The sequence below is a fragment of the Carlito syrichta genome, unplaced genomic scaffold (genome assembly GCF_000164805.1).
Source record: "Carlito syrichta isolate Samal-C Ts95f unplaced genomic scaffold, Tarsius_syrichta-2.0.1 Scaffold302986, whole genome shotgun sequence".
In the NCBI taxonomy this organism is placed as follows: domain Eukaryota; kingdom Metazoa; phylum Chordata; class Mammalia; order Primates; family Tarsiidae; genus Carlito; species Carlito syrichta.
In genome coordinates this window covers 394888-419169 of record NW_007247082.1, presented here as the reverse complement: position 1 = coordinate 419169, position 24282 = coordinate 394888, and the positions used below count along the sequence as shown (strand labels likewise).

General features: G+C 42.8%; 1 protein-coding gene across 1 annotated transcript in view; it reads left to right on the top strand.

Annotated features, from left to right (window-relative positions):
* Nucleotides 1-4424, top strand: part of AGBL4 (ATP/GTP binding protein like 4) — a 157477-nt gene extending 153053 nt beyond the window's left edge. The window contains exon 8 of the mRNA XM_008057388.1: nt 4304-4424. Coding sequence (XP_008055579.1) covers nt 4304-4424 — 121 coding nt within the window. The remainder of the gene's footprint in view (nt 1-4303) is intronic.
* Nucleotides 4425-24282: the final 19858 nt, after the last annotated feature.

The window sequence follows — 24282 nt, the reverse complement described above, 5'->3', positions numbered from 1 at the left end:
CATCAGTCATTGGAGAGTTCTTGGAGATGGAGGGAGGAGGGGACCCTGATGCTGGGACTAAAGGGTACCAGAGAGTTTTCAGGGCCCTGAGCTCAACCGTTCATGGCACCTTTTTGCCCTGAGCTTGGGGGTCCTCTTTAGAAAAGCTGGAGAGCTCCTTTACAAGTTCACAGTCTTGAGGACCTGAGGTAAACTCACTCACCCTAATTAATTAAAAATAAATAAAAGGTAACTCCCTCCCTATTCCCACACCTCTGCCTTATCGAACCATGAACATCACTTAGCTCTAAATTGGTCAGTAATCCTTTAAAAATAAATTCCCAGGAGAATACAAGGTTCTGAGCTTTAATTTGGGATTTGAATGCTTCCTCTTTTTTGTTTTATTTTCCACCCAAGCATCAAATAGCTTACGTGAAAGAGCAGTTCTGGTTTTAAAGGAAAATTGCATGCTTTGACTCATAATTAATCTTTGTTTTCTACCATCTCCATGGATAATTACAATACATCAATTTCTGTCCACAAGCTGGCAGGAGCCTGTTGGCATCCTCGGGTGCTGGACCACACCCTTCAGATAGTGTTTCTGGGAAGGGGCAGCAATGTGGCACAACAGCTCAGGCTCAGGGACATGGTGATGATTAAAGCTGAGGCCCTACATTTATGTAGACCACAGTGACACAGTCACAGAGCTAAATCCCTAAATGTCCCATCAAAGGGGCTAAAATTAGACTGGAAAGAAAAACAAGCCAGGTGGGCTTCTATGGGTAGACAGAGCATAAGCACAGATGGGCTGGCCTCTGAGCAAGACTTAGGCTCAGGTTCAGCTACAGGCTCAGAGGACTGGTTCCATGGTGAGGCTATGATGTGTGCATGTGGGCAGCGGGGGCTCATCAGCTACTCAACATACTGGAGCCCACTACATGTCAGGCCCTGTGCTGAGTGCTAGATGATTACGAAGAGTCCCTGCCCATCAGGAGCCTATATGCATGGAGAATAAAGGCATGTACAAATGCAAAGATCACAAACAATACTGAACAGTGTATACTGAGTATACAATAATGTATCAGATTATGTCCTTTCTCAAATACCTTCCATGACTCTCCATTACCTTCAAGATGTTTCAACTTTTCTTCCTGCCATTCAAGACCTTGACCAACATTTTAAGTTTCATTAATGCTTCCTACCACCCCTCTACTTCCATGAGTGCCTTCTCACTCTGCCTAATTTCTGCCATTTCATTCCCTGTGCTTTGGCCTGAACAGGTTAGCTATTTTCATGCTTCCATGTTTTTTATTCATTCTTTCCCCTCTTCCTAGAATGTTCTCTCTTTCTGCTTGTAGACAGTGAACTCCTAGTTATCATTCAAAACTCAGTCCAAATATCACCCCGTTTCCTTGTTCCTATTCTCCACCTGAAACAGAGCCCCTTCCTTCTTGCTGAGCTCCTGATTGCACGTGGTACACATCTCTGGCATGCTATATCCTTTGGTGTACTCTCACGGCTTCTTTGCATGTCTGGTTTCTCCAGTAGATGGGCTGCTCCTGCAGGGCTGTCTTACCCACTTCTGTATCTTTAGTGCATGGTGCCGGGCCTAGCATAGGTCAGGTCCCAAATAAGCCCTGAATGTAACTGAACTGCAAAATAGTAGAACCGAAGAAGTCCCCAGAAATCATCCACTTCAACTTCTTCACACTACAGGAAAGAAAAGTGAGACCCTACCAGAAATTACTTTCCCATACAATCTGGCAATTATTTGGTAGTTAACAGGCATATTCTCCAAAGCCTTCAGGAAGGAAGTGGGATTTGACCTTGGTTTTAAAGAATGTGTTGAATTTGGATTGATGAAGCAGAGAGGGGAGAGAGGATATTCTATTTTGGAGAAGAGGGTATGAAAAGGCAAAAAGTAGGAAAGACTAAGAAGACACATTTTATGGCAATGACAAGGCCAGGAAGTTTGAAGTAGAAGAAATGATAGAGAGAAGACCAAAAGTTCATTTCTAGTCATCAAACACTCCTCCACATCAGGCCTGCACTTGGCTCAGGAATTATAGAGAAAAAGCAAACACATCAAATGTCCAGTTTCATGAGGGAAACAGTTGGGCAAAGATCCACCTAGAAAATGATGGGCTGAGGGGTGCAAAGTGCTGTGGAGGCCCAGATAAGTGGCTACCTCCTGGGAAGTTGACTTCCCAAAGAAGGTGAGTCTGGAGAGGGAGGGAAGAGGACAGCCTCTGCAGAGGCCCAGAGATATAGGATGTCAGCCTTCCAATGGCTCCCCTCACTCTGTGTGTCCCCATCTTTGATTGGATGCTCTTTGTCTTCCAACTCACTCTTCACAAGTCATCCTGTACATTCACACTCCTCTCTACCCACTGCACCATTAATCCCCTGTCACTATCCACCTGTGGTTGCCCTGCCTGTGCCCAAACCTGGACTTGCTTCTCTAGGGCAAGCACACCTCCCTTTGCACCCATAAAAAATACCCACCTCATGTCCTGTGCTCCCTTTGAGTGTTAAGAACCATACTCCTTAATGATGGTGAACAGCACCTAATAATTTATAAAGTTCTTCCTTAGCCTCCACTCACTAGAGCCTAAGAGGCAGGAAGGACATTAATTATTCTCCTATTTTAGAAAGAAAGAAATGGAGGCTCAAAGAAAGGAAGGAATTGCTTCAAGATCACTTTGCTCCCCCCCCCAAAAACCCCAAAACAAAACAAACCGAAAAACTACTAAAAATCTTTATCCAGGTCACAACATTTGTGGTACACCACTTCCCAACAATAAGAAAAGCAAAATATTCAATTTCCAGTTAAAAGAAACCAGATAACAAATTAAATAAAAATAAATGTTCACACTGATACCAAATAAAGAATAAAAGATCACATTGCCCATAAGCAACACTCCTCACATAAACTCCAAGGTGCACAGTGCAGGGCCTAGCAGATGCAAGGTGTTAATGAATACTGAAGTCTAGCTGTATCCCACCTATGCTGGACAACCTTGCTGCGTTGGCAAGGTCCTTTAGTGAATGTGGATTTTCCGGTAGTGAGGCATCTTAGTGGGGGAGACATGTTGCTTGGTGTCCCTTTGTGTGCTTTCACTTCTTCTGTCTTTATCCTATTCATGATTCATCAACAATGAAGGAAAATGGGTGCTACAAGTTCAGAGCATGATGGACCATGAGAAGTCACTTCTTCAATCCTAATTCAAACTTAGCCCAATAAATTCCCACATTTATGGCACTAAGCAATTTCTGCCATACATTATTTTGTATAGTTCATGTAGCTGTCTCCTCTGCTGAACTGTAGACAACTTGAGGACGGTATCAATGTGTGCTCATCTTTGTCTCCTTCAGAGTCTGTCAAGCCATACCTACCACCTTGCACCACACAACTGTCAATTGCAGTGGGGTAAGAAAAACACTAGGTGTGCTTACTAATATTATCTCACTTAACCTCACAATGCCACTGCAAGATTGGAATTATGTATGCCCATTTTACAAATGAAACTCAGAGAAGTTAAACTTGCCTGAGGTCATGCCTCTCATACATAGTCGACTTTGGAATTCAGTTCTGTTCTTTCTGGCTCAAAAGCCCACTCTTTTCACTGCAAATAAATTTTAGTCCAATGAGTAAATGAAAGTTGCATCAATTTATCAGTCAACAAGGCCCTGTCTGAGGTAAATTGCAAAAATGTATTAAGCTTGGTTTCTTCCCACAAGGAGTTCATAATCTTGTATGTGAGCAAAATAGACAAAGGGATAATTCCTGAACAGTGGTGCTAAGGGTGCTGGGTGCTGGGACACAAAGATGAACCAAACTCATCTGTACTCTCCGAGAGCACTGAAGCTTGCTGAGGAGACCGACACATGGAATGCCATGATTTGGTTGTACTGAGGTATATGAAGGGGACTCCGAAGCCCTTGAAGGTTATGAAGGAAATGGGACCCCAGGTTCTCTCAAGCTGTTCACCTGTGTGTCCTTCCCCATCCCATCATGGAATGGGTAGTGAGAGTTGGAATCTGGGTGGAAAAGTGGAGGAGCTGGAGCTGTCCCACTTTTATTTTTTCTCTGGAACCAGAATGATACAGTGTATCCATGCATGCAACAGGGCTTTCATAGAGCTACAGGGCCTGCTTTAACCAGACTCTGAACTGGTTTCTGGGGACACAGAGAAAAAGGTGGCAAGGCTATTGTTCCTAGGAAGAGACTATCCAGTAGGGAAGATGGATATGCACACAGATGATTTTATTATAGTGTGTATATATGCTGTCTTCTCTCTTTCTGTTATCTCCCCCTTTGCAGGAAAGAAAAACCCCTTCCCTACAAGCACCCACTCCTGCGGGACCCAGCCAGCAACTACCCCAACGGCAAAGGGGACAAGAAGAGCTCAGTGAACCACAAAGACCCTTCAAACCCTTTTTAAAGATATGGAGTTTGGGGAGATCTAGTGGGGGGAGGAACATGCATTTTCTGCTGGGGCATGAAATTAATCACCCTCCTCTAGTTTCCAAGATGAGGATTTGTGGGCTAAGTCACAGGCTAGTGAAAGGGAAGGGGAAAAAATATGAGAAATTTAATCATTGATTTTTCCTTGTGTCAACGGAAAATCAATTGTGAGCCTTCAACTCAGAGCTCAGAAACGAAACAGGAGACTGGAACTAGGTGAGCACAGATGCTATTTTCCACAGTGTAAAGAATCCCGGTTGAGGAAAACATACACATCCCTTTTAAGAGGTTTAACACATCTCAGGTCAGTTGTTTCAAAGCCATTTTAGCTTTTTAGGTTGTATAGTTACTGCAGATGGTTACCTTTTAAAATAGGCTATGGTTGTTTATAGCTTCAGACATGCAGTGTCCATATTTTCTGATCCTAAACAGCAGCAACCATATATACAACCCAAAAGCGAATGTGTTATTGGGAACAATAGGACAGAATTTTTGAAATCATGGTGGTCTTAGATAAGTGACCACTGTATGTATAAGCTGCATGCCTCCTGATTTCCCCAGACCCTAGTATGCAACTTTAGAAAACTGTTCTGAGAATTATTTCTCAATTTCCTGGGTAGTTTAATGGAAATTTTAGCTCCTAAGACAAAAAAAATATTGGTCACCCATTTCAAAAGGGTTATCATGGTTAAGGTCTCCAGATCCCAGGTGACAGGGCTCAAGCCTGGCCCCTGAAGAGGTGGGCATTGAAAATCTGCAGTGAGAAAATGATGATTGCCAGGTGAGGGAGAGGCAAAAGACAGAGGGATGCACCAGAGAGGTAGGAATGATAAAATAAAACAACAGCAGTAGCAATTCCCACGGTGGGGCAAGCTAAACATTGCACATTTTTCTGAAGCTTAAAGTGCCTTTGTATCATGAATGGGTCCAGAGGAGCCTGCTCCCTTCCTGTCTGTGAAAGCAGCAGGCTGAGTCACCATGACAGCCTGCTAATTAAAATGACCTCCCGGAAATGAGGATTAGGAGATGGGGAGAGGACAGGAGGCTCAAGGGAGAAAAGGCCTTTAGCACAAAGCTCCAGTTAAGGATTGTTTTTTGGTTTGTTCAGTCTGGAGATTTTTTTAATTTGTTGCAAAAATGAAGAGTAAAAGTTGTTTTATTTATTTATTTTTTGCATGTTAGTTTTCAGAAATGATAACACAGAACCATATGTTAGTTGGCTACACATGTTGTATTGTACATCCAGCTTATCCCCTGGGTTCTTGTTGCCCAGAGGAACACAAATAAAGTGGTTTGTGCAGTTCCTCTGTTCCTGAGCGTTCTTGGCATCTTTCCCTATAGGTCTCCCATGGCTCCAGAACCACCCAGCCAACCCAAAATTGGTGTAACCCTCACCTCGAGGTCAGGGACTCTGTCATCAAAATAAGGGACAGCAGTCAAGTCCTGAATTTCCTGTGTCAGAGTCCTGGGGAGTTTAATTGACTACAACCATCTCAATGTATGTCAACAGTGTGGCAGCTTTTTGGAAATGATAGTATTATTTTAGGTAGCATGAAGAGAGGCTGATTGCATAAAATGAGAGGTGTGATAGTCTGGACACATTTTTCTCTGGCCAGGTCACTTTCATAATATTGTGATCATATATAAGCCCATATTTTAAAAACTACATTGACTAATTGAATCACAGGCCACACAAACAGCAAGTATGCTAGTTATTTCAGAGCAGAAACTTGGAGACAGGCAACTCTGAATTCTAATTCTGCATTCAAACCTTGGTTCTAGTTTTTAAAATTTGTGTGCTCTTAGGCACGTTGTTTAACATCTCTGGATCTCAGTTTCCTCACCTGAAATATGGTAATGTCTACCTGATTATAAAAATTGTGAAGTTTTAATGAATTTAGATGTAGGAAATGGCAGCAAAAACATTTATGTCTCACTAGATGATAGCTACGATTATTTGGAACGTGACCAGGATGGTGACGTGTCTGTGAATCATTTCCCATTAGAAATGCTTGAGGAGACTGGAGCAGTTTACCCCGAAATAAAACACAAGAGGGAGTAGGAATAGGAAAGAAAGATCACTGTCTCTAAAAAGTTGAAAGGACATCATGGGTCCAAAGAAGCAAAGTTGTTCTGTGTTTCCCAGAGGTACTAACAAGTCCAAGGAGTGAATCTCAGTAAGGTAGATTTCTGTTCAGGATGAGAAAAACTTTTTAGTGAATAGAATTGCCAACCGCTGGATGGGCTCCCTTGGAAGACAGTGATCTCCCCATTACTAGAGGGGTATAAGAAGAGTCTGAACAAATAGATATCATGGAGGAAGCAAAGAGCACTTATTCTTTAGGGGGATGCTGGATTGGAAGCTGAATGCTCACAGCATCACCTTCTAGTCTCTGTCTCTGGAGAGAAATGACATGAGACAGGATATTACATTTTTGGATGTGAAAGGATCCATAATACAGAATAAAAAGTATCATGTAACATTAGACACAGTGACATTAGCTGTCTCTGAATTACAGTATATGGACTCTGCTAAACCTTGGCATTCCTAAAAGAAATTCCTAAAGGAGAGGGAAAAAACTGGCTATCAGGTAGACTGTAGGGCATGCCTGCTTCTCCACATTGGTAGAGCAGACAGGAAGGGACTAGCTAAGAGACCAGGGGTTTTCAGTGGCCATTCCTGTGGCGTTGGCCTCCTGAGCTCCTCCTTCGCCTTTTTGGACAAGGTTATACTTATGGCCTCAAGCTAGAAGGGAAAAGTTTTCAGCACTGAGATGGAGGACAGCGCCAAGAGGTGTTTCAACCAGCCAGAGGCTACTAACCCACCCAGGCCCAGCAGGGGGCGCTCCAGCTTATCTGTTTGTCTGCCCACTTCCTTCTCAGAGTAAAGACACAAATGGATAAAGCTGCCACCAAACCAGTTTGAGAAGGAGAGAGAGAGACAACTATGCAAAATGTGTGTTTGGGGGTAAGCGGGGGTGAGGAGAGAGAGAACTTACCAAGGCTCTCCCTGGCTCTCACCCAACTCTCTATACTATTGCAGTGCTAGCTTTGCTCTGCCTCAGTCCAGAGGTGCAGAGACGGGACTATAGATCTATTTATCCCCAAAAGCTGTGGTAGGCAACCTGGAGCCTACCCAGCTTCTTGGTTGCTGAAGCCCACAGCGGTTGAGGCTGATGAGTTTGCTGGGTAGCAGCAGCAGCAGCTGTGGGCTTTTAGCTAGGAGCTTTCCCCATTACCTTTTAAATAGGGACAGGTGCAGGAAGCACAAAAAGAACCTGTATCCTTTCACTGTAATTCAACTGATGCACCTCAGCCCTGCCTTACAGGACCTCAACTCACTTTTCTAAGTAGTAGGAATAGAGCCCACTATGGAAGTGTGGGGTGGCTAACATTTGCTGAACATCAACTCATACATCTCCCGAATATTAGAACATTATATATTTATTCTCACGTGTTTAAACTTCAGTCACCTTCAACATACTCTCCATTTGACGCAATGCACCTATCGAGATTCTTTTTCCACTTCTCAAAACAGTTTTTGAACATGTCGATTTTGAAGACTTTTAGTGCTTCTGCTGTTTCACCTCTTCCACAACAGCAAAACATTTAGTGCTTTAGTGCTTCTGCTGTTTCATCTCTTCCACAACAGCAAAACATTTCTCTTTGAGGACTTTTTTCATGTGGGGAAACAACAAAAAAAGTCGTTCAGGGCGAGATCGGGTGAATGGGGGAGTGGGGCATGAGGGTCATGCAGTTTGGGGCCAAAAACTGCTGAACACTCAGCATGGTGTGGGGAGGTGCTCTTGTAAATCACCTATCATAAAATAGGCAAATGTGTTGAAAGAATCTCCAGAAAAAATTTCACTGAAGCCAAACGCAACCTCTCACAACAATGCTAGCTGGTACACTAATGATAATGGGTTCCTAGAACATTTACCTGGTAAGGGAAAGCCTGTACTACAAGGAGCCCACCATCCAAAAATGAATTCCCTTTTTTGAGGGGGGTCTCCCCCTCATATACTGTGTGCCAGGAATTGTGCTAGATGCTTTTGTGCCCATTGACTTATTTGATATTCCCAACATTCCATAGGTAAATGTCACTTTCTGTGTTTCCCAGATGAGAAAAGTAAGAATCCTAAAAGAAAAATCCTTTGTTTGCATTCATATGGTTAGTGAGAACCAGGGTTCAAACACTGCTCCTTGTCCACCACCCCACAGTGGGCCTTCTCCATTTGTCTCCAGATAAAATTAGGTCAAAACAAGAAATAGGTTAAAGCAAAACAACAAGTAAACAATGCACCATTGAGAGAAGTGGAGGTTAGGGTGAGGGGAAGGGAGCATGTAAGTTTTATAGACTGGAAAAACACAGGTTTCAGAACTTTTTAGCATCTGCTGCAGAAGCTCCACCTTCTCACCATCTCTGATTTCCACACACCTGTCTGAGTTCCTTCTGGTCATTCCAAAGTCCTCCAGAGGATAGAATTTGGGCAATGGAGAGGCTTCTAGCTCTGCCAAGGCCCCTGAAAGCTCAGCCAGGTAGTCATTGCAGGGCTCATCCTGGCACCCTCTGGGTTACTAACCCCAGACAGATAATCTAGCTCAGAGTCCTTCTTACTTTCTCCTTCTGGCGCCTGTAAACTAAGCCTACTGTGTTGTTCAGATGAGTTTCTGCCCCATGAGCACTTAAAGGGCACCAAAATTAGAAGTCATTTTCCCTGTGGCTCAGTTCAGGGTCAAACAGAATAGGGGAGACTAATAACATAACATAGCATAGCATAACATAACATAACATAACAGAATATAAACAGCCTGAGATTAAAGTCAGACAAACCTCAGTGTGAATTTTAGCTCTTCTGTCAATGGTATAGCTTTGGGCAAAGAATCTAACCTATTTAAACCTCAGATCCCCATCTGTAAGATGGGAATAATTAATATCTACTTCTTAGATTTATGGTGAGGATTAAATATAATAACATCTTTAAAATACCTAGCAAAGAGTAAAACTCTTTTCTCAAATCACCCCCACCTCTGTTCCTCCTCTTACCTGCTTGCTAGGGTTAGAAAGCCCTTTTCTTAGAACCAAAACTTTCCTTACCCCAGATCAAGCGCAGGCAAAAATACAAATGCTTCCTGAGTAGGGGATAAGAGTGAGAGAAGTGTCCAGAAGAAAGGCGATCACACTGAAGGACCAGTGTCAAACCAGGGAGATCTAGATTTTATTCATCTCTGTGGCCTCAGGACTTAACAGATTTTGCAGCAGAGTCTTAGCCCACTGACTAAGCAAAAGCCCTGAACTTTTGGAATGAGCAAAAGCCCTGAACTTTTGAAGGAGAGGGAAAAGGCATAAGTCAGGGTTCTGTACAGATGGAAAGACAGCATTGGACACAATTTTCACCCAACCTCAAGTGAGACTGAATTGACAAGACTAAAAAAGAGAAAGTGGTATAGATTCTGCCAGGTACCATGCTTTATTAAAATAACAGCACACAAAGGCTCTTTTTCTGTTATTTTCTATTGACCCGCAACATCTCAGGGATCTTCTTTCTGAAGTAATCACACTGATCTGCTCTGCCAGCTGAAACTCGGGATGTCCCTGAAGCACCCTCAATTCTATTAGTTCTTCATACTCACGCCAAACTCGGGGGATATGTGCTGGTCAGGGCTTGTTTTCCCCACTTTGCAGATGAAGAAACTCATATGTGGTTATATGTCTTTCCCATGGTCCATGGTCAGTAAGTAATTAGGACAGGACCTGGACACAAACCCAATTCCGCCACACCCCACTGCTTCTCAGTTCAGTCCCAAACTGCAACACTAAGCTTGACCAACTCAAAAAGTCATCTTTATGATGCCTGTTACAGTTCCTTAATGCTTGACATTTACTTGTCCCCTAAAGACCTGGTTTCCATTTTTGGCTGACCCTATGTCAATCTTAAGTCCAAATCTGCTTCTGTCCCTGGTATCAGCTGTCTTGGTTAATATCCTCTTTTTTCCACCTAGTTGCTCAGGCTAGAAACCCTGCCCTTGTCATAACTCCTCTCCCTCTTCCTGCACAGCTGACCAGTCACCAAGGCCCATTGCTTCTGCCTCTGTGATGTGTCTGTCTTCAAGCAGTATTATGGAGTGACTCTGGAGCCAGACAGATCTGAGTCTTCATCTCAGTTCCACCGTTTGCTAAGTGTCTTGTGAATCATTTAAAGCAGTTTACTTGCCCCATCTTTAAGACAGAATGGTAATACCTGCTGGCAGGATTGATGCTCATTTCCCTTCTTCTGCCCTTTCCACAACTCCTACTCACTTCTGCCATCATCTCCTCTCTGGATGACTGGAATGGTCCCTGCATTGACCTTCCTTGCCTCCAGATGCTCTCCTGTTAACCCATTCTCTTCTTAGAAGCTTCCAGGATCTCTCTAAAACATGACCCCGTGTTTGTGATAATACTTTCAAATCTGTTGATATCTAGGAGCCCATAATCCCAGCCTTTCAAAGTGCTGGGATTATAGACATGAGTCACCGCACCCAACCACTTTTGTGTCTTTCACACCTTACTTCTATTCAACTGTCAAATCACACCAGTTCTTCATACTCAGTTTCTCCCATTGCCATTCACCTTTTCTACTCCTCTTACCTAAGAAAATCATCCTCATAGTTCAAGACTTAGCTCACATGTCTCAACTTCATGACATCCTTTCCAGGCACAGCAGTTGTCATTAATCAATTTCTTTTCTTGGGTGCCTCAGCACTTGGCTTGCCTGCTTATGTATTTATTTATTTATTTATTTCACTCTCAGGTGATTGTCTCCTCCCCCACTATCATTTAATTTTCTTTTTTATTTCTTTTTTGAGACAAGGTCTCATCTCACTCTGTTGCTCAGACTGAAGTGCAGTGGCATGATCACAGCTCACCACAGCCTCAACCTCTTAGGCTCAGGTGATCCTTTTGCTTCAGCCTCCTGAGTAACTGCAGTAACTGGCACCCATCACCAAGCTCAACTATTTTTTTTTTTTACTTTTTGCAGACACAAGGTCTTGCTGTGTTGTCTAGGCTGGTCCCAAACTCCTGTGCTCATGTGATGCTTCCATCTCGACCTCCCAAAGTGCTAGGATTATAGACACAAGCCACTATGCCTGGCCTCATTTAATTTACTCGAGGACCAAGTTTGGGTTTTACTCAGCTCCATACCTCTCATAGTACCTAACACAGTTCCAGACAGGTCAGAGGCACTCAGTAAATGGAGCAGAATAAGAGAAAGAATAAATAAATCTCAAATCCAAAATTCCATCCTGACCTCATACTGACCACTGAATCCTAGTTACAGATCTATGGTCCTAAAGCATCAACCTCTACAAAACATTCCACTGCTAAGACTTGTCCCATATCCTATGACTTCCCTTACCTATAGAATCAAGTCCCCACTCAGTGTGAAAGGCAGCCTGGTATGGTAGAGTGCTTTGTGCTTGGAGTCAGAGGTCTTGGATGGTCTTCAGCCTCTATAGAGAGATGAGGGAGACAGATTTACTTAATCCTCCAATCCTTTTTTGAAGGCCAGATTCTTTTTCAGATCCTAAGGAAATTAGTTTCTTTTTTTCTCTAACAATATCAGGCCTTTTTTTTTTGAGTTGGAGTCTCACTCTGTCACCCAGACTGGAATGCAGTGGCCGCTCCCAGCCACCGCAGCCTCAACCTGCTGGGCTTGGCGATCCTTCTGCCTCAGCCTTCCAAGTAGCTGGAACTACAGGTGCACGCTACCATGCCCAGCTAATTTTTTGTTTTATTGTAGAGATGAGGTCTCACCAAGTTGCCCAGGCAGGTCTCGAACCCGCGGGCTCAGTCATTCCACCCACCTCAGCCTCCCAAGGCGCGGGATTACAGGCTGAGCCACCGAGCCCGCTAGTATCAGGCCTTTGCCTTGCTAATCTATGGTGTGGCCTTGTGCTCTCTGAGCTATGGCCAGGCCATGTTTTCTTAAGCTCTGGCCCCCTCCCCTACCTTGGGGAGGTGAATCACCTCTTTCTCTCTCTCTCTCTAATTTACTTTCTAAATAAACTATATCCTCTAATCTAAAAAAAGAAGCAAAAACAACAACCATTGCTGGTGTGGTTATTGCTACTGCTGCTGCTATTAATTGCTACTACTAATGCTGCTATTGCTGCTGCTGCTGAGATGGGCCCTACTTTAATCTACTTCTAGTGTCACTGCCATTATTACTGTACCACCACCACTGCTACTGCTAATACTTCTGCTACTACTGCTGCTACTACTAATCTAATGCTACTACTATTGCTGCTACCACAGCTATTGTTTGTTTGTTTGAGTCAGAGTCTCACTCTGTTGCCAAGGCTAGAGTACAGTGGCATACTGCTCATGGCCGCTGTAGCCTCCACCTGCTGGGCTCAGTTGATCCTTCTGCCTCAACATTCCAAGTAGCCGGCACTACAGGTACAAGCTACCACACCTAGCTAATTTTTTATTTATTGTAGAGACAAGGTCTTGCCAAGTTGTCCAGGCTGGTCTCAAAGCCGTGGGCTCAGGCAATCCTCTTGCCTCAGTCTCCCAAAGTGCTGGGATTACAGGCTTGAGCCACTGTGCCCAGCACAAATATATTTTTAAAACAACTGAAGTTAGTTAAAATTATCAGGGCCCTTTAAATGAACATCTATGAAGCATTTTTTTTTTTTTTGAGTCAGAGTCTCACTCTGTGACCCAGGCTGGAGTGCAGTGGCATGCTCATGGCCACTGCAGCCTCGACTTGCTGGGCTCTGGTGATCCTTCTACCTCAGCCTTCCAAGTAGCCAGAACTACTGGCACGTGTTGCCATGCCTGGCTAATTTTTGATTTATTGTAGAAATGAGGTCTCGCCAAGTTGCCCAGGTTGGTCTTGAACCCCTGTGCTCAGGCAATCCTCTCGCCTCGGCCTTTCAAAGTGCTGGGATTATAGGCTTGAGCCACCGCTCCCAACCACCGCTATTGTTGATAGGGCTGTTACTACTACTGCTGCTGCCACAGCTGCTGCCATTGCTCTGCCCTAAGTACCTGCTAGACTCCAGGTCCCCCACTGGTTGTTTTGTCTTACATGATCTCCTGTAATCCTCACAACATCCCTGTAATGTAGGCATTATTCTCCTCATTTCCCTGATAAGAGCATGGAAGCTTAGGGAGACTAAATTGCCTGCCCAAAGACGCACAACTTGTCATCAGTGGAGGTGCCTGGGAGTCGTGAGACTCTGGTGCTTGCGTTCTTCCTGGTTTCCCCTCCACCTTTTTGTGTACAGCCCTAAGACTGACGGTACAATAAATATTTAATGCTGGTTATAAAAAGCCTCTGCCTCAGGGAGCTCACTGGTTCATTTTTGTTCCTACACACGACCTCATTTTGCCTTATTCCCCTGAGTCTTGCTTTAGGCATTCCACTTTGCAATTGGGGGTCCCCACGCGTTCTCCATGCCTGAGTCTCTTCCTTTGAAGGAACTGCTATGAAATGATTGTCTTAACAGGCAGGGTGGGTGCTACCCTCAGAGTTGTAACACCAAGAGAGGAGTTTTGCCTAGAGATTAGGTTGGAGAGTGCAGAGGAATCCCAGCTTCTTCTTTTAACCCACTCCTCACCTATTCCTACATTTTAGAGCAAAGACTGTGTCACCAGCTACAGGAAGTTTCCCCAATAAGTCTCCCAAAGGCTTTCTCTTCCTCTACCTCAAGCCACATTCTACCTCCAGCTCCCAGGAGTCAAACTGTAGAGTCAAACAGATTTGAAGATGTAACCTTTAAGAAACTGGTCTCTGCTCTTGGCTCTGATACTGCCTAGTGGTGTGAGAAATTAAATACATCTCTTGCCGTGGATGGAGTTACCCAGAGCTTCAACTCGTTTCAGTTTCTGACTCTGATATGGGAACATAACCCTCAACCAACATACTCCTGAACTGAAAATAAAAGATTTTTTAAAAACCCAGTATTGTGAGGATCAAGTAAGAGGATGAATGGGAAGGCATAATATTTTGAAAAACATTTCCCAATATTTGCTCTCCTTCCTCCGCGACCTCATAAAGGTCCTCACTTCCTCCATGCTTTGACTTTAACCTGGAGTGCCTTGTCACTAATTTACCTGACACAATGTATTAAACATCTGGTTTGACAGGCACTTCCTCATTGCTCTCTGCTGCCCTGATTTCTACCTATCCTTCAAGACTTCTCCTCAGGGAAGTCTTCCCTGATGTGCTCACCCTGAGCTTCTAAAGAACCATTGTCTAAATATTTCAATTGATACTCAGCAATGGCTTTGGTATTTCACTTTTTCTTCTGTATCAACTCTGTCTTCCCAACTGAACTTTGTGTTGCTCTTGGGCTGAGATGATTACAGAAAACAAAAAAGTAGGGTCTTCGACATTTCTTGGGTCCCAGGGCCTTAGCATTAGGCCAGGAAGAGAGTGGAAGAGCCATTCCCTGAGAATTTGCAGCTATTGGTCCAGCTGCGGATGGTAAGAATGAGGATGAAGATGCCTGCTCTGAGCAGACCATTTCTGTGATGCTGACACCCCTCCTTCTCTCTCTTTCTCCAGAAGTTCACAAATAAAAGCAGCTTCTTAAACTTCTAGATGAAGCAGCCAAACCAACTTACAGGCCCATACAGGAAGCCATCAAACTTTAGGCTACAATCATCCATAGGAAAGAGAAAAAACAAAGGCGAGAGATAGGGAGAGACTAGGAGAAGTGAAAGAGGTCAATTGACTGTGATGAATTTGATTGCGTGCATGTGTGTATACTACATATCGGCATTTTGTGTGCATCTTATGAGTAAATTCTTTATATTTGTGTGAAAATGCATGAGTCTGTATGGTTGTGAGTGTTTGTGTGTGCATTACTGAGTATTAGATGACAGATCATTGTCAATTCTAAGCAGATTTTCACATCTACTCATAGTCAGAGGTCCTGGGTTAAGTTGCTGTTTGAAATTCTGTCTACTTTCTTGACATTTCATCCATATTAATGGATCACCCCTCTGCCCCAGCCTCCCTGGGACTGTGCTCAGCAGGATGTCAGGGCCACCTTTCCTCTTTCTCAGTCTTAGTGAAGGCTGATCCTGGCTGATCTCAGCCAGGCCCATCCCTCTGGGTTGGGGAGTTCGCCAAGAACCCTCTTTTCAAACTCTATCCCAGATGATCTAATGTTCAAGTCTCTTTTATGTATTTTAGCCTTGTGTTCCTGTCTGTTTTTCTGTCTTCTTTTGCTTCAGATCTGCCTTGAGTAAAGGTTGAAAAACTGCTGGTATGGTGTTGTGAAGAGGGGAGCAGCTGCTCTCCTTAACACTCCTAATACCTTTCCAAAGTACTCCTGGAGAGCTAAAATTTCATGGTTCCAGTGTTAATTTCTGTTTAATTTCAGAAGCATTCACTGAGGGCTTGCTCTAAATTAGGCTGAATGGCAGCTGATGGTTGGAAGTGACGGGTTTAAGACCAGGTGCTGTGACTTGCACCTGTAATACCAGCACTTTGAAAGGCTAAGGTGGGAGGATTGCTTGAGCCCAGGAGTTCAAGACCAACTGGGACAACATAGCGAGACCTCATCTCTACAAGAAAATCAAAAAAGTAGCTGGGCATAGTATTACATGCCTACAGTCCCAGCTACTTGAGAGTCTGAGATGGGAGAAGCACCTGAGCCCAGAACTTTGAGGCTATGGTGAGCATGATCATGCCACTGTACTCTAGCCTGGGCGACAGACTCCTGACTCAAAAAACAAAGCAAAACAAAACAGGGGTACCTGCATGATCAATGTTTGTATACCTAACACTGAATTGTACCCCACATCTTCATAATAAAAATTTTTTAAAAAGTGGAAGGTTCGCAGTTGTGAGATAAATATAGTCATGCATCACATAACAAAGTTTCAGTCAACAAGAGACCACATAAATGACCATAAGACCATAATAATTATTTTACTGTTCCTTTTCTATGTTTAGCTACACAAATACCACTGTATTACAATTGCCTACATCATTCAGTACAGTAACATGTTGTACAGGTGTATATCCTAGGAGCAATAGGCTATACCAGCTAGGTTTGTGTAAGTACACTCTGTGATGCTCACACACAATGAAATCACCTAATGTGCATTTCTCAGAACTTTTTCTCATTGTTTAGTGAGCAGCTCCAGGGAACTGGAGACTTCACCTTTATTGAAAAGCAAATACATAGGATGGAGACTCTCAAACATTAAGTCTTGTTCATCCATACATGCCTTAATTCATTCTCTAGTAAGTTTAATATTCATTCTTTCTTTCTTTTATTAATTTATTCATTCATCTTTAGGGAGGCCATGTGATTTGTTTGAAAGAGTACTAACCCAGAAGCTTAGATTTAACCGATTCAGCTGCTGTCATCTCGCCTCTTTGAACCTAAATTTCCTCACACGTAGTATGGAATTAAGAGTGATTGCTCTTCCCAAATCACAGGATTACTTTAAGGAAATTTGGGGAAAATGAGTGTAGTAGGGAGAAGGAACTCACATTCTTAGAGTTCCTACTAGAGGCAACACTTTGCAAGCATCCATACATCCATCCCACAGACATGCAATAGGAGGAGGACATCAAGGGCAGGCACAGGGCCTAGAAAAGATCCATCAGAAAGAGCCTGAACTGGAAGCAAAGAGATGGAATCTAATCCCAATCTGTTCCTAGCATTTATATAACTTTAGAAAAGTTGCTCTCTCTATCTAAGCTAGTTATCCCATCTACAAAATGCAGCTGTTGAACTAGGTGATCGCTAAGGACCTCTCCAGTTCTGCCATTTTGGGTCTTTAGGCAACCCCTTACAGCCCATTTGAAAGGTGACCTCACATTGACCCTAACATGCGTGTCAGGTTGCTATTCCCTAATGCTCTGGTTTGCATGACTAAGTGATAGAGTTTCGTACTTAGCTCCGTTGGTGGTAATTCCTGTCTCCCAAAGATTCTCTCTGTCCTCAGACCTGATGCTGAACCAAAGACCTCTGAAGAGATGAGACCAGCAGGTGACATGGCGAGTCTTGCATACAAGAGGTGCAGTGCTGCAGACCTAATTAACATCACTGTGTAATAGGAACCAAAGAGCCCTTGGGTTGCCAGACAGAATAAATAAAGCAATGTTTTATCTTACTTGTTGGTTAACAGTGAGTAATAAATTGTGAATTATTTACCACACCTTCTCTGCACAGGCCTGTTATGGCTGATCTAGATCCTGCAAGATGCTGCACCTTGATTTCAAGGGCATGCATTATAAGGTGCTTGTTGAGCAGTTGGAGAATTGGGCCCCAACTGGATGTTGTAATAATAGACTCATGTAGAGATGTAATTACGCACAAGAGTGTGGGCTATAGCCTGGCTCGGTGGCTCAGCCTGTAATCCCGTGCCTTTGGGAGGCTGAGGTGAGTGGATTGCCTGAGCCCGCAGGTTCGAGATCCACCTGGGCAACGAGACCTCATCTCTACAATAAATAAAAAAATTAGCTGGGCATGGTAGCGCATGCCTGTAATTCCAGCTACTTGGAAGGCTGAGGCGGAAGGATCGCCGGAGCCCAGCAAGCAAGGCTGCGGTGGCCGGGAGCAACCACTGCACTCCAGTCTGGGCGACTGAGTGAGACTCCAACTCAAAAAAAGAAAAAAAAAAGAGTGTGGGCTATGGTGTCTGACAGACCAAACTGAGGGTCTTGCTCTGCTACCATGTGACCATGAACTATCTATCCTATGAGACTCAGTTTCCCCACTTACAAAATGGGATTACTTAATGTCTGAGTTACAGAAGGATCGTGAAGAGTAGATGATGAGATGATGTAAAGACCCTAGCAAATGGAAGCTTCCCATAGAGGGTAGGTATTATACTTAGTCACATTCATCTTAGTGAATATTAAGGTAGTCAGTCAAACTAACACCTGGTACACATTATCAATGGGTAATATGGTCCTTCGTTGTAAGTAGGTAATAAGGTAGCAGGGTTTTTTTAAATCCACACCAGGTGGTCATTTGCCCACCTCCAAGAGTATCTTCTCCCTTCTCATTAAAGTATAATCATTCATTCATTCACTCATTTATCATTAGTAATTTGCCAGGTGATAGCAAGAAGCAGAGGTAAGGGAAAGCCAAAAGTGAGACGGAGCAGGGAGAAAAAAACAGTAATGGGTGTGTTAATGAACTAATTACCACTGAGAAAAAAGGGGCCTCAATCCCTCCAGGGACTCTCTTAGAAATGATGTAAAAGCAATCCTCTGAATTGAGGGTTGCCTCCTTAGGCGTAAAATCTCCTTTGCTCTTCTACAAGGCTGATCCCTGAGATCCACTTGATAAGGAATGCTCTAGCAATCCTCCTGACTCAGCTTCCAGGGTAGCTTGGACTAGAGTCATGTACCACCATGCCTGGCTAATTAAAAAAATTTTTTTTTACACTAAAACACTTTTTTACAGTGTAAAAAGTGGGCTAATGAGACATGGGGCAGACAGCACAAGTGTCTGCTATTCATGGGCACAAGAGGATCAGGTGAACATGAGTGCCTTGTCTTTGCTATCCCGTGTCTGGGTAATTTGCTAGGAACAGTGTCCATCTGAGTTAACTCAACATTTTTTTTTTTGAGTTGGAGTCTCACTCTGTCGTCCAGACTGGAGTGCAATGGTCGCTCCCGCCCACCGCAGCCTCGTCCTGCTAGGCTCTGGCAATCCTTCCACCTCAGCCTTCCGAATAGCCGGAATTACAGGCATGCGCTACCACGCCCGGCTGAGTTTTTGATTTATTGTAGAGATGAGGTCTCACTGCCCAGGCGGGTTTCGAACCCGCGGACTCAGGCAATCCATTCACCTCAGCTTCCCAAAGGCGCGGGATTACAGGCTGAGCCACCGAGCCCGGCTAACTCAGCATCTTAAGATTCCAGCACAGTGTCTGCACAGAGTTAAGTACCTGGTGATTGATGAGAGAAAAATGGATGGATGGATGGCCAGATGGACATATGGATGTACAGATGGACTTTCTCCTTTTTAAGAATAATTTCTATGTGCAGACGTGGGGAGTGGTAAACAGAGGTCGGAGAAAGTTGGATGCTGATGGGACATGGAAAGGTAAATCATGAAGTCTTCAGAAAAAACTAATCTAGAGTTGGGTCAAGTGAGCAGGATCAGTGGGGTCATCAGTGCCATGCCTGTTGACAGAGTTGGTCCCACCTGTCACTCCAGCTTGGAACTGACACCACAAATGGAACCAAAAGAGCAGCCAAACCAAAATTATGAAGAAAAATAATCTCAGAGTGGGACCAGAAAAAGGAGGGCCAGTAGCCTGAAGCTGGGATTCAAAAGATTCAAATTTAGACACTTCTTAGGCCTTTGCAAAGCCTTGCCCTTACTTACTGTCAACTCTGATATTGCATGAAAGCTGAATTTCCTTTTTTGTTTGTTTGTTTAGAGACATGGTCTCTCTCTGTTACTCATGCTGGGGTGCAGTGGAGCAGTCATACTCACTGTAACCTCGAACTCCTGGACTCAAGTAATCCTTTCAATTCAGTCTCCAGAGTAGCTGGGACTACAGGCATGTACCACCATACCTGACTAATATTTATTTATTTATTTGTTTGTTTGTTTATTTATTTATTTATTTATTTATTTATTTAGTAGTGATGGAGTCTTGCTATGTTGCTCAAGTTGGTCTCAAAATCCTGGACTCAAGCAATCCTCCCACTTCAGTTTTCAAAGTGCTAGGATTATAGGTGTGAGCCACAATGTCCAGTCTAAATTTCCTTTTAGTAATTTGTGCATTTGACCAGGAAAAAGGAAAATAAAGACTAAGTATTTTATATTTCATATATATTTTGTTTTTAGGCATCTTTTTAAAAAAAATTATAGTTAAAATCTTGAAGGTGAGACCAATTTCTACAAGTAACATTTCCTTTTTCCTGATTATAAACATAACACTTTATTTGGGAAATTTTGAAATTTAAAAAATAGCAAAAAGCATAAAGAAAATAATCATCACTAGGAAATAAATAACTTTTATGCATTTTAAATATTTTTAAACAAAATTGAAATCATTTTATATTTACAGTTTTAGATGTTTTCTTCACTGAGATCCCAGCTGCATTGTGTAATATAGATTTTCATGTACATTTCTCCATGACATTGAATATTCTTTGAAAACACTAATTTTTACAGATTACATAATCTATTATTCTGGTGTCAACAGAAGTATGCCAAATCTCTAATATGCAGTATTTCCTTTAAACTTCCCTGCAAACCTGTGAGTTGAGTACTATATATATTCTTTTCTTTACAGATTAGGAAACTGAGGATCAGAGAGGAGTTAAATAATTTGTCAAGGTCACTGTCTTTGTTTGGGTTCCTCAGAAACAGACCTTGAATAAAGACCCAAGTGCAAGGGGTTTAAGAAGAGATCTCAAGAAAAACTGGTAGGGAAATGGTATCATAAGACAAGGAAGGAGGGTAGCCAATGAAATGTTCATTATCAAGCAAGTTACCATTGTGGATAACCAGAGTTTAATCCTGCAGGGGACTCTGGGAGCCAGTGTAGACCTGTCTCAGAATTATCTCACACGAGGGATGGGAAAGCTGGGTTGAGGGTGCTCCCAAGGGGTATTAATTTTCTGTCACTTCTGATTGCTATGGGGTAGGGGCAGGTGGAGTGGTCACATAAATGCAGGTGCTGTCAGTCAGAAGGTGGGCAGCACTCCCTTCAGTGGTGAGGGTAAGGTGAGTACTGAGAACGGCCACTATAGTCACATGGCTGGTAACTCTCAGAGCTGGGATTTGAATGCAGATGTTCCTGACTCCAGAGCCCATGCCCTTAATGATCTGGCTTTGCGGAAAAAATGAAATCTCTCTGTGGCCTTGGGTGAGTCACCTCATCTCTCAGAGCTCCAGGATCTGATTGGGATAATGTTATCTGCCATTTTTGCCTCAAAGCCTCATGAGACAACAAAATGGGTGTGTCAGCACTTTCATTCTTAGTAAGACCATCGTCTGTTCAGCAGTTTCACTGACCGTTCCCATCAGGTGAGTAGGAATCACATCAGACAGACATTCAGTACTTTCCTGATGATAGCTAATTAGAAGAAATTAATAGAAGATGGGCCAGCTCTCTGAGTTTATGAGGTGAGTAGTTTTCTAGATCAATTACATAGGATGCAGTGTACACATGGCTCATTGAAATACAATATAAGCCCTTGATGAACTTTGGAGCATTCCATTTTTCTGGCAAGAGGAAGACACATACACAGTTGCTCATCTCTATGCACTGACAGTCTCCAGGTCTGGAGTCTCCCAGGAGGGGGTTTAATTGCTCCGTAAGCTTCAAATTCAAGGTCTCCTCAATGCTAAGCTCTTGATGAGCTGCATTAAAGTAATAATGACGAAGATGCCAGTTGACATATTTATTGAAAATGCGGATCCTGAAGGAGCTCATGTGGGCTGCTCATGCCAGTGCTGTTCCAGATGGGAAGTCAGCACTGCTGCAGCCCTCCCTCCCAACTTGAGTTCACACGTTAAGGATAAGGTCAAAACAAAGCTGGCTATTTGAACTCTAGTCTTTCTGACTGCAAAATCACATTTCTCTGTAAGACCTTCTATGTGTTCTTTTTTTTTTTTTTTTTTTTTGATATTTTCAAATTTTACCAACCACTGGAAAGCAAATGTGAATTAGTTGCATAAAGCCATTCCTTTGTGGCAGCTACCTGCAACAAGATTTCTGTACCCTGGTTCATGCCTGGGTAAGTATCTAGATTTTTTTTTTTGGTAGTGTGGAGTATGAGTTAATATTTCAAAGATCTGGGTTTGTAAAATTGGCATGTGTATTCCTAGGCACTATGGCTGTAATCCAGGTAGAGTTCACCAGGTGAATAATTGTGCCAACATCACCAATCTGTACTACTACTGATGCCAGGAAATTTACAGTCATAAGAGGAAGGTACGATAGTTTCCACTTTCTAGATAAGGAGCTAGAGAAACAAAGAGTGACACATGCCCACAGGCACACTGCTAGTAAATTAAGAATGAAGATGCAAACTCACTTCAGTCTTGCTTAAAGCCTCTAACCGTCTAGATGCCCCTCTGCCTCACAATACAGCATTGAAACCCATGACTGCGCCAACAATTCCAGAACATCATCTCCTGCCTAACACCATTCCAGAAATTCAGATTCATATTGTCAGTTGGTTACTAGGCATCTCAGACTTAAACACAATTCTTGATTTTCACATATTTTTTTATCCTTGCCCCAAATTTTCTCCTCTTTCAGTCTTTCCTGTCATGCAGAGATACTACTATCTATCCAATTGCTCAGGCCCAGAATTTTGTTGTTATTCCTGACACCTCCACTTTGATCCTTCATACCAAATATATTAACAGATCTACAAAATACACCCTAAGTCCAACCACCTCTCTTTATCTCCATTTTGGCCACTTTAGAGCAAGCCATCACTATCTCTAGCCTGTGTGGAGATGCAAAACAAAACAAAACTTAAAAAAAAATGCAAGACCTTCCTAAGGATTTCCCTGCTTTTGCCTCTCTTCCCCTTCAATTAATTCTCCACACACAGTCAAAGTACTCTTTTCAAAAGGTCTGATATCTACCATTTCCCTACAATCAGTACTGCTTTTAATTTATTATCTTGCTGTGATGGGGGTGCAATTCTGGGAGCGTCAGATTCCCTTTTCACCATGACTTTTGCTTCACAGATCATGAAACAAAACTGAAATTTCTGCCAGCTGCCACATATATCCATCTCAATTATGCATTTAGGTCCCAGGGAAATGAAAACATTGGATCTACTGTGAAGTGGATTGGATCAGGGCTCAATTTATTCCTGGCTTTCTTAGGCTCCCATTCTCATAAATAAGCCACATTGACATTTGGGATTTCCTGGAAAAATCTCAGTGCAAAACCTGAATTCAGCAATCCTCAAAAGAGCTGAATACTTCTCACACTCTAGCATTCAGTATTCTGGAAAATGGTATAGGTGTCTTTGGAGAAATATTAGGGGAAATATTACTGTATATACTGTGATTTTGTAGGGTTCTCTCTGAAGGAGACCTGGCTTTCACGTCTCATCAATGAGCTCTGGATTTTAGAACTGGACCAAGTCTAGAAACTGGGCTTGGCAACTGTCCTCAACCTTCTGCTTACCTTCTTTCACTCTCTTCTGCTCAAATTAGGAAAAATTATGATGATCTGCCCATTTATCTCACCACTTTTGCTAGCACATTTCTAACTGTTAGTAAAGGCTATCTTCAGGACCCTCATAGGTAACAAAATCAGCTGATGGGGTCTCCAAACTTTTGCGGTAATTCTATTCTAGCATTGACCATTTCCTCGTGTTCTTTGACCCCTTTTTAATACTTTGCCATGGCAGTTCTAGTATATTTTCTTGTTTACTGCTATTGTGTATGTATGTATTTTCAAGATTAGAGAAAACATATAGACACATATTAGAACTGGCTTCAGATGTCTTTCAGGGTGTTAAAACCTAAGTCACAGGTTCTCACCCCCCATATTGATAAAACCGCTCTTATTCAGTCTTATATGTAAATACCACCCCAACCCCCACCACACTAGTCCCTCAGTATGTATTCCCAGGTGTGTACTCCCAATTTGTTGTGGTGCGTAGTGGCCAGGTAAATAATCCTTTTGCCCGAAAACTGGTCCTTTGAAAAGAATCAATAAACCTCTAAATAGACTTAAAGGAAAAGAAAGATGAGAAGACACAAATTTCTAATATTGGAATGAAAAGGGAGTTATGAGTATAGATCCTACAGGTAATAAAGAATAATAAGGAATTATTATGAAGCACTTGATGCCAATAAATTTGACAACTTAA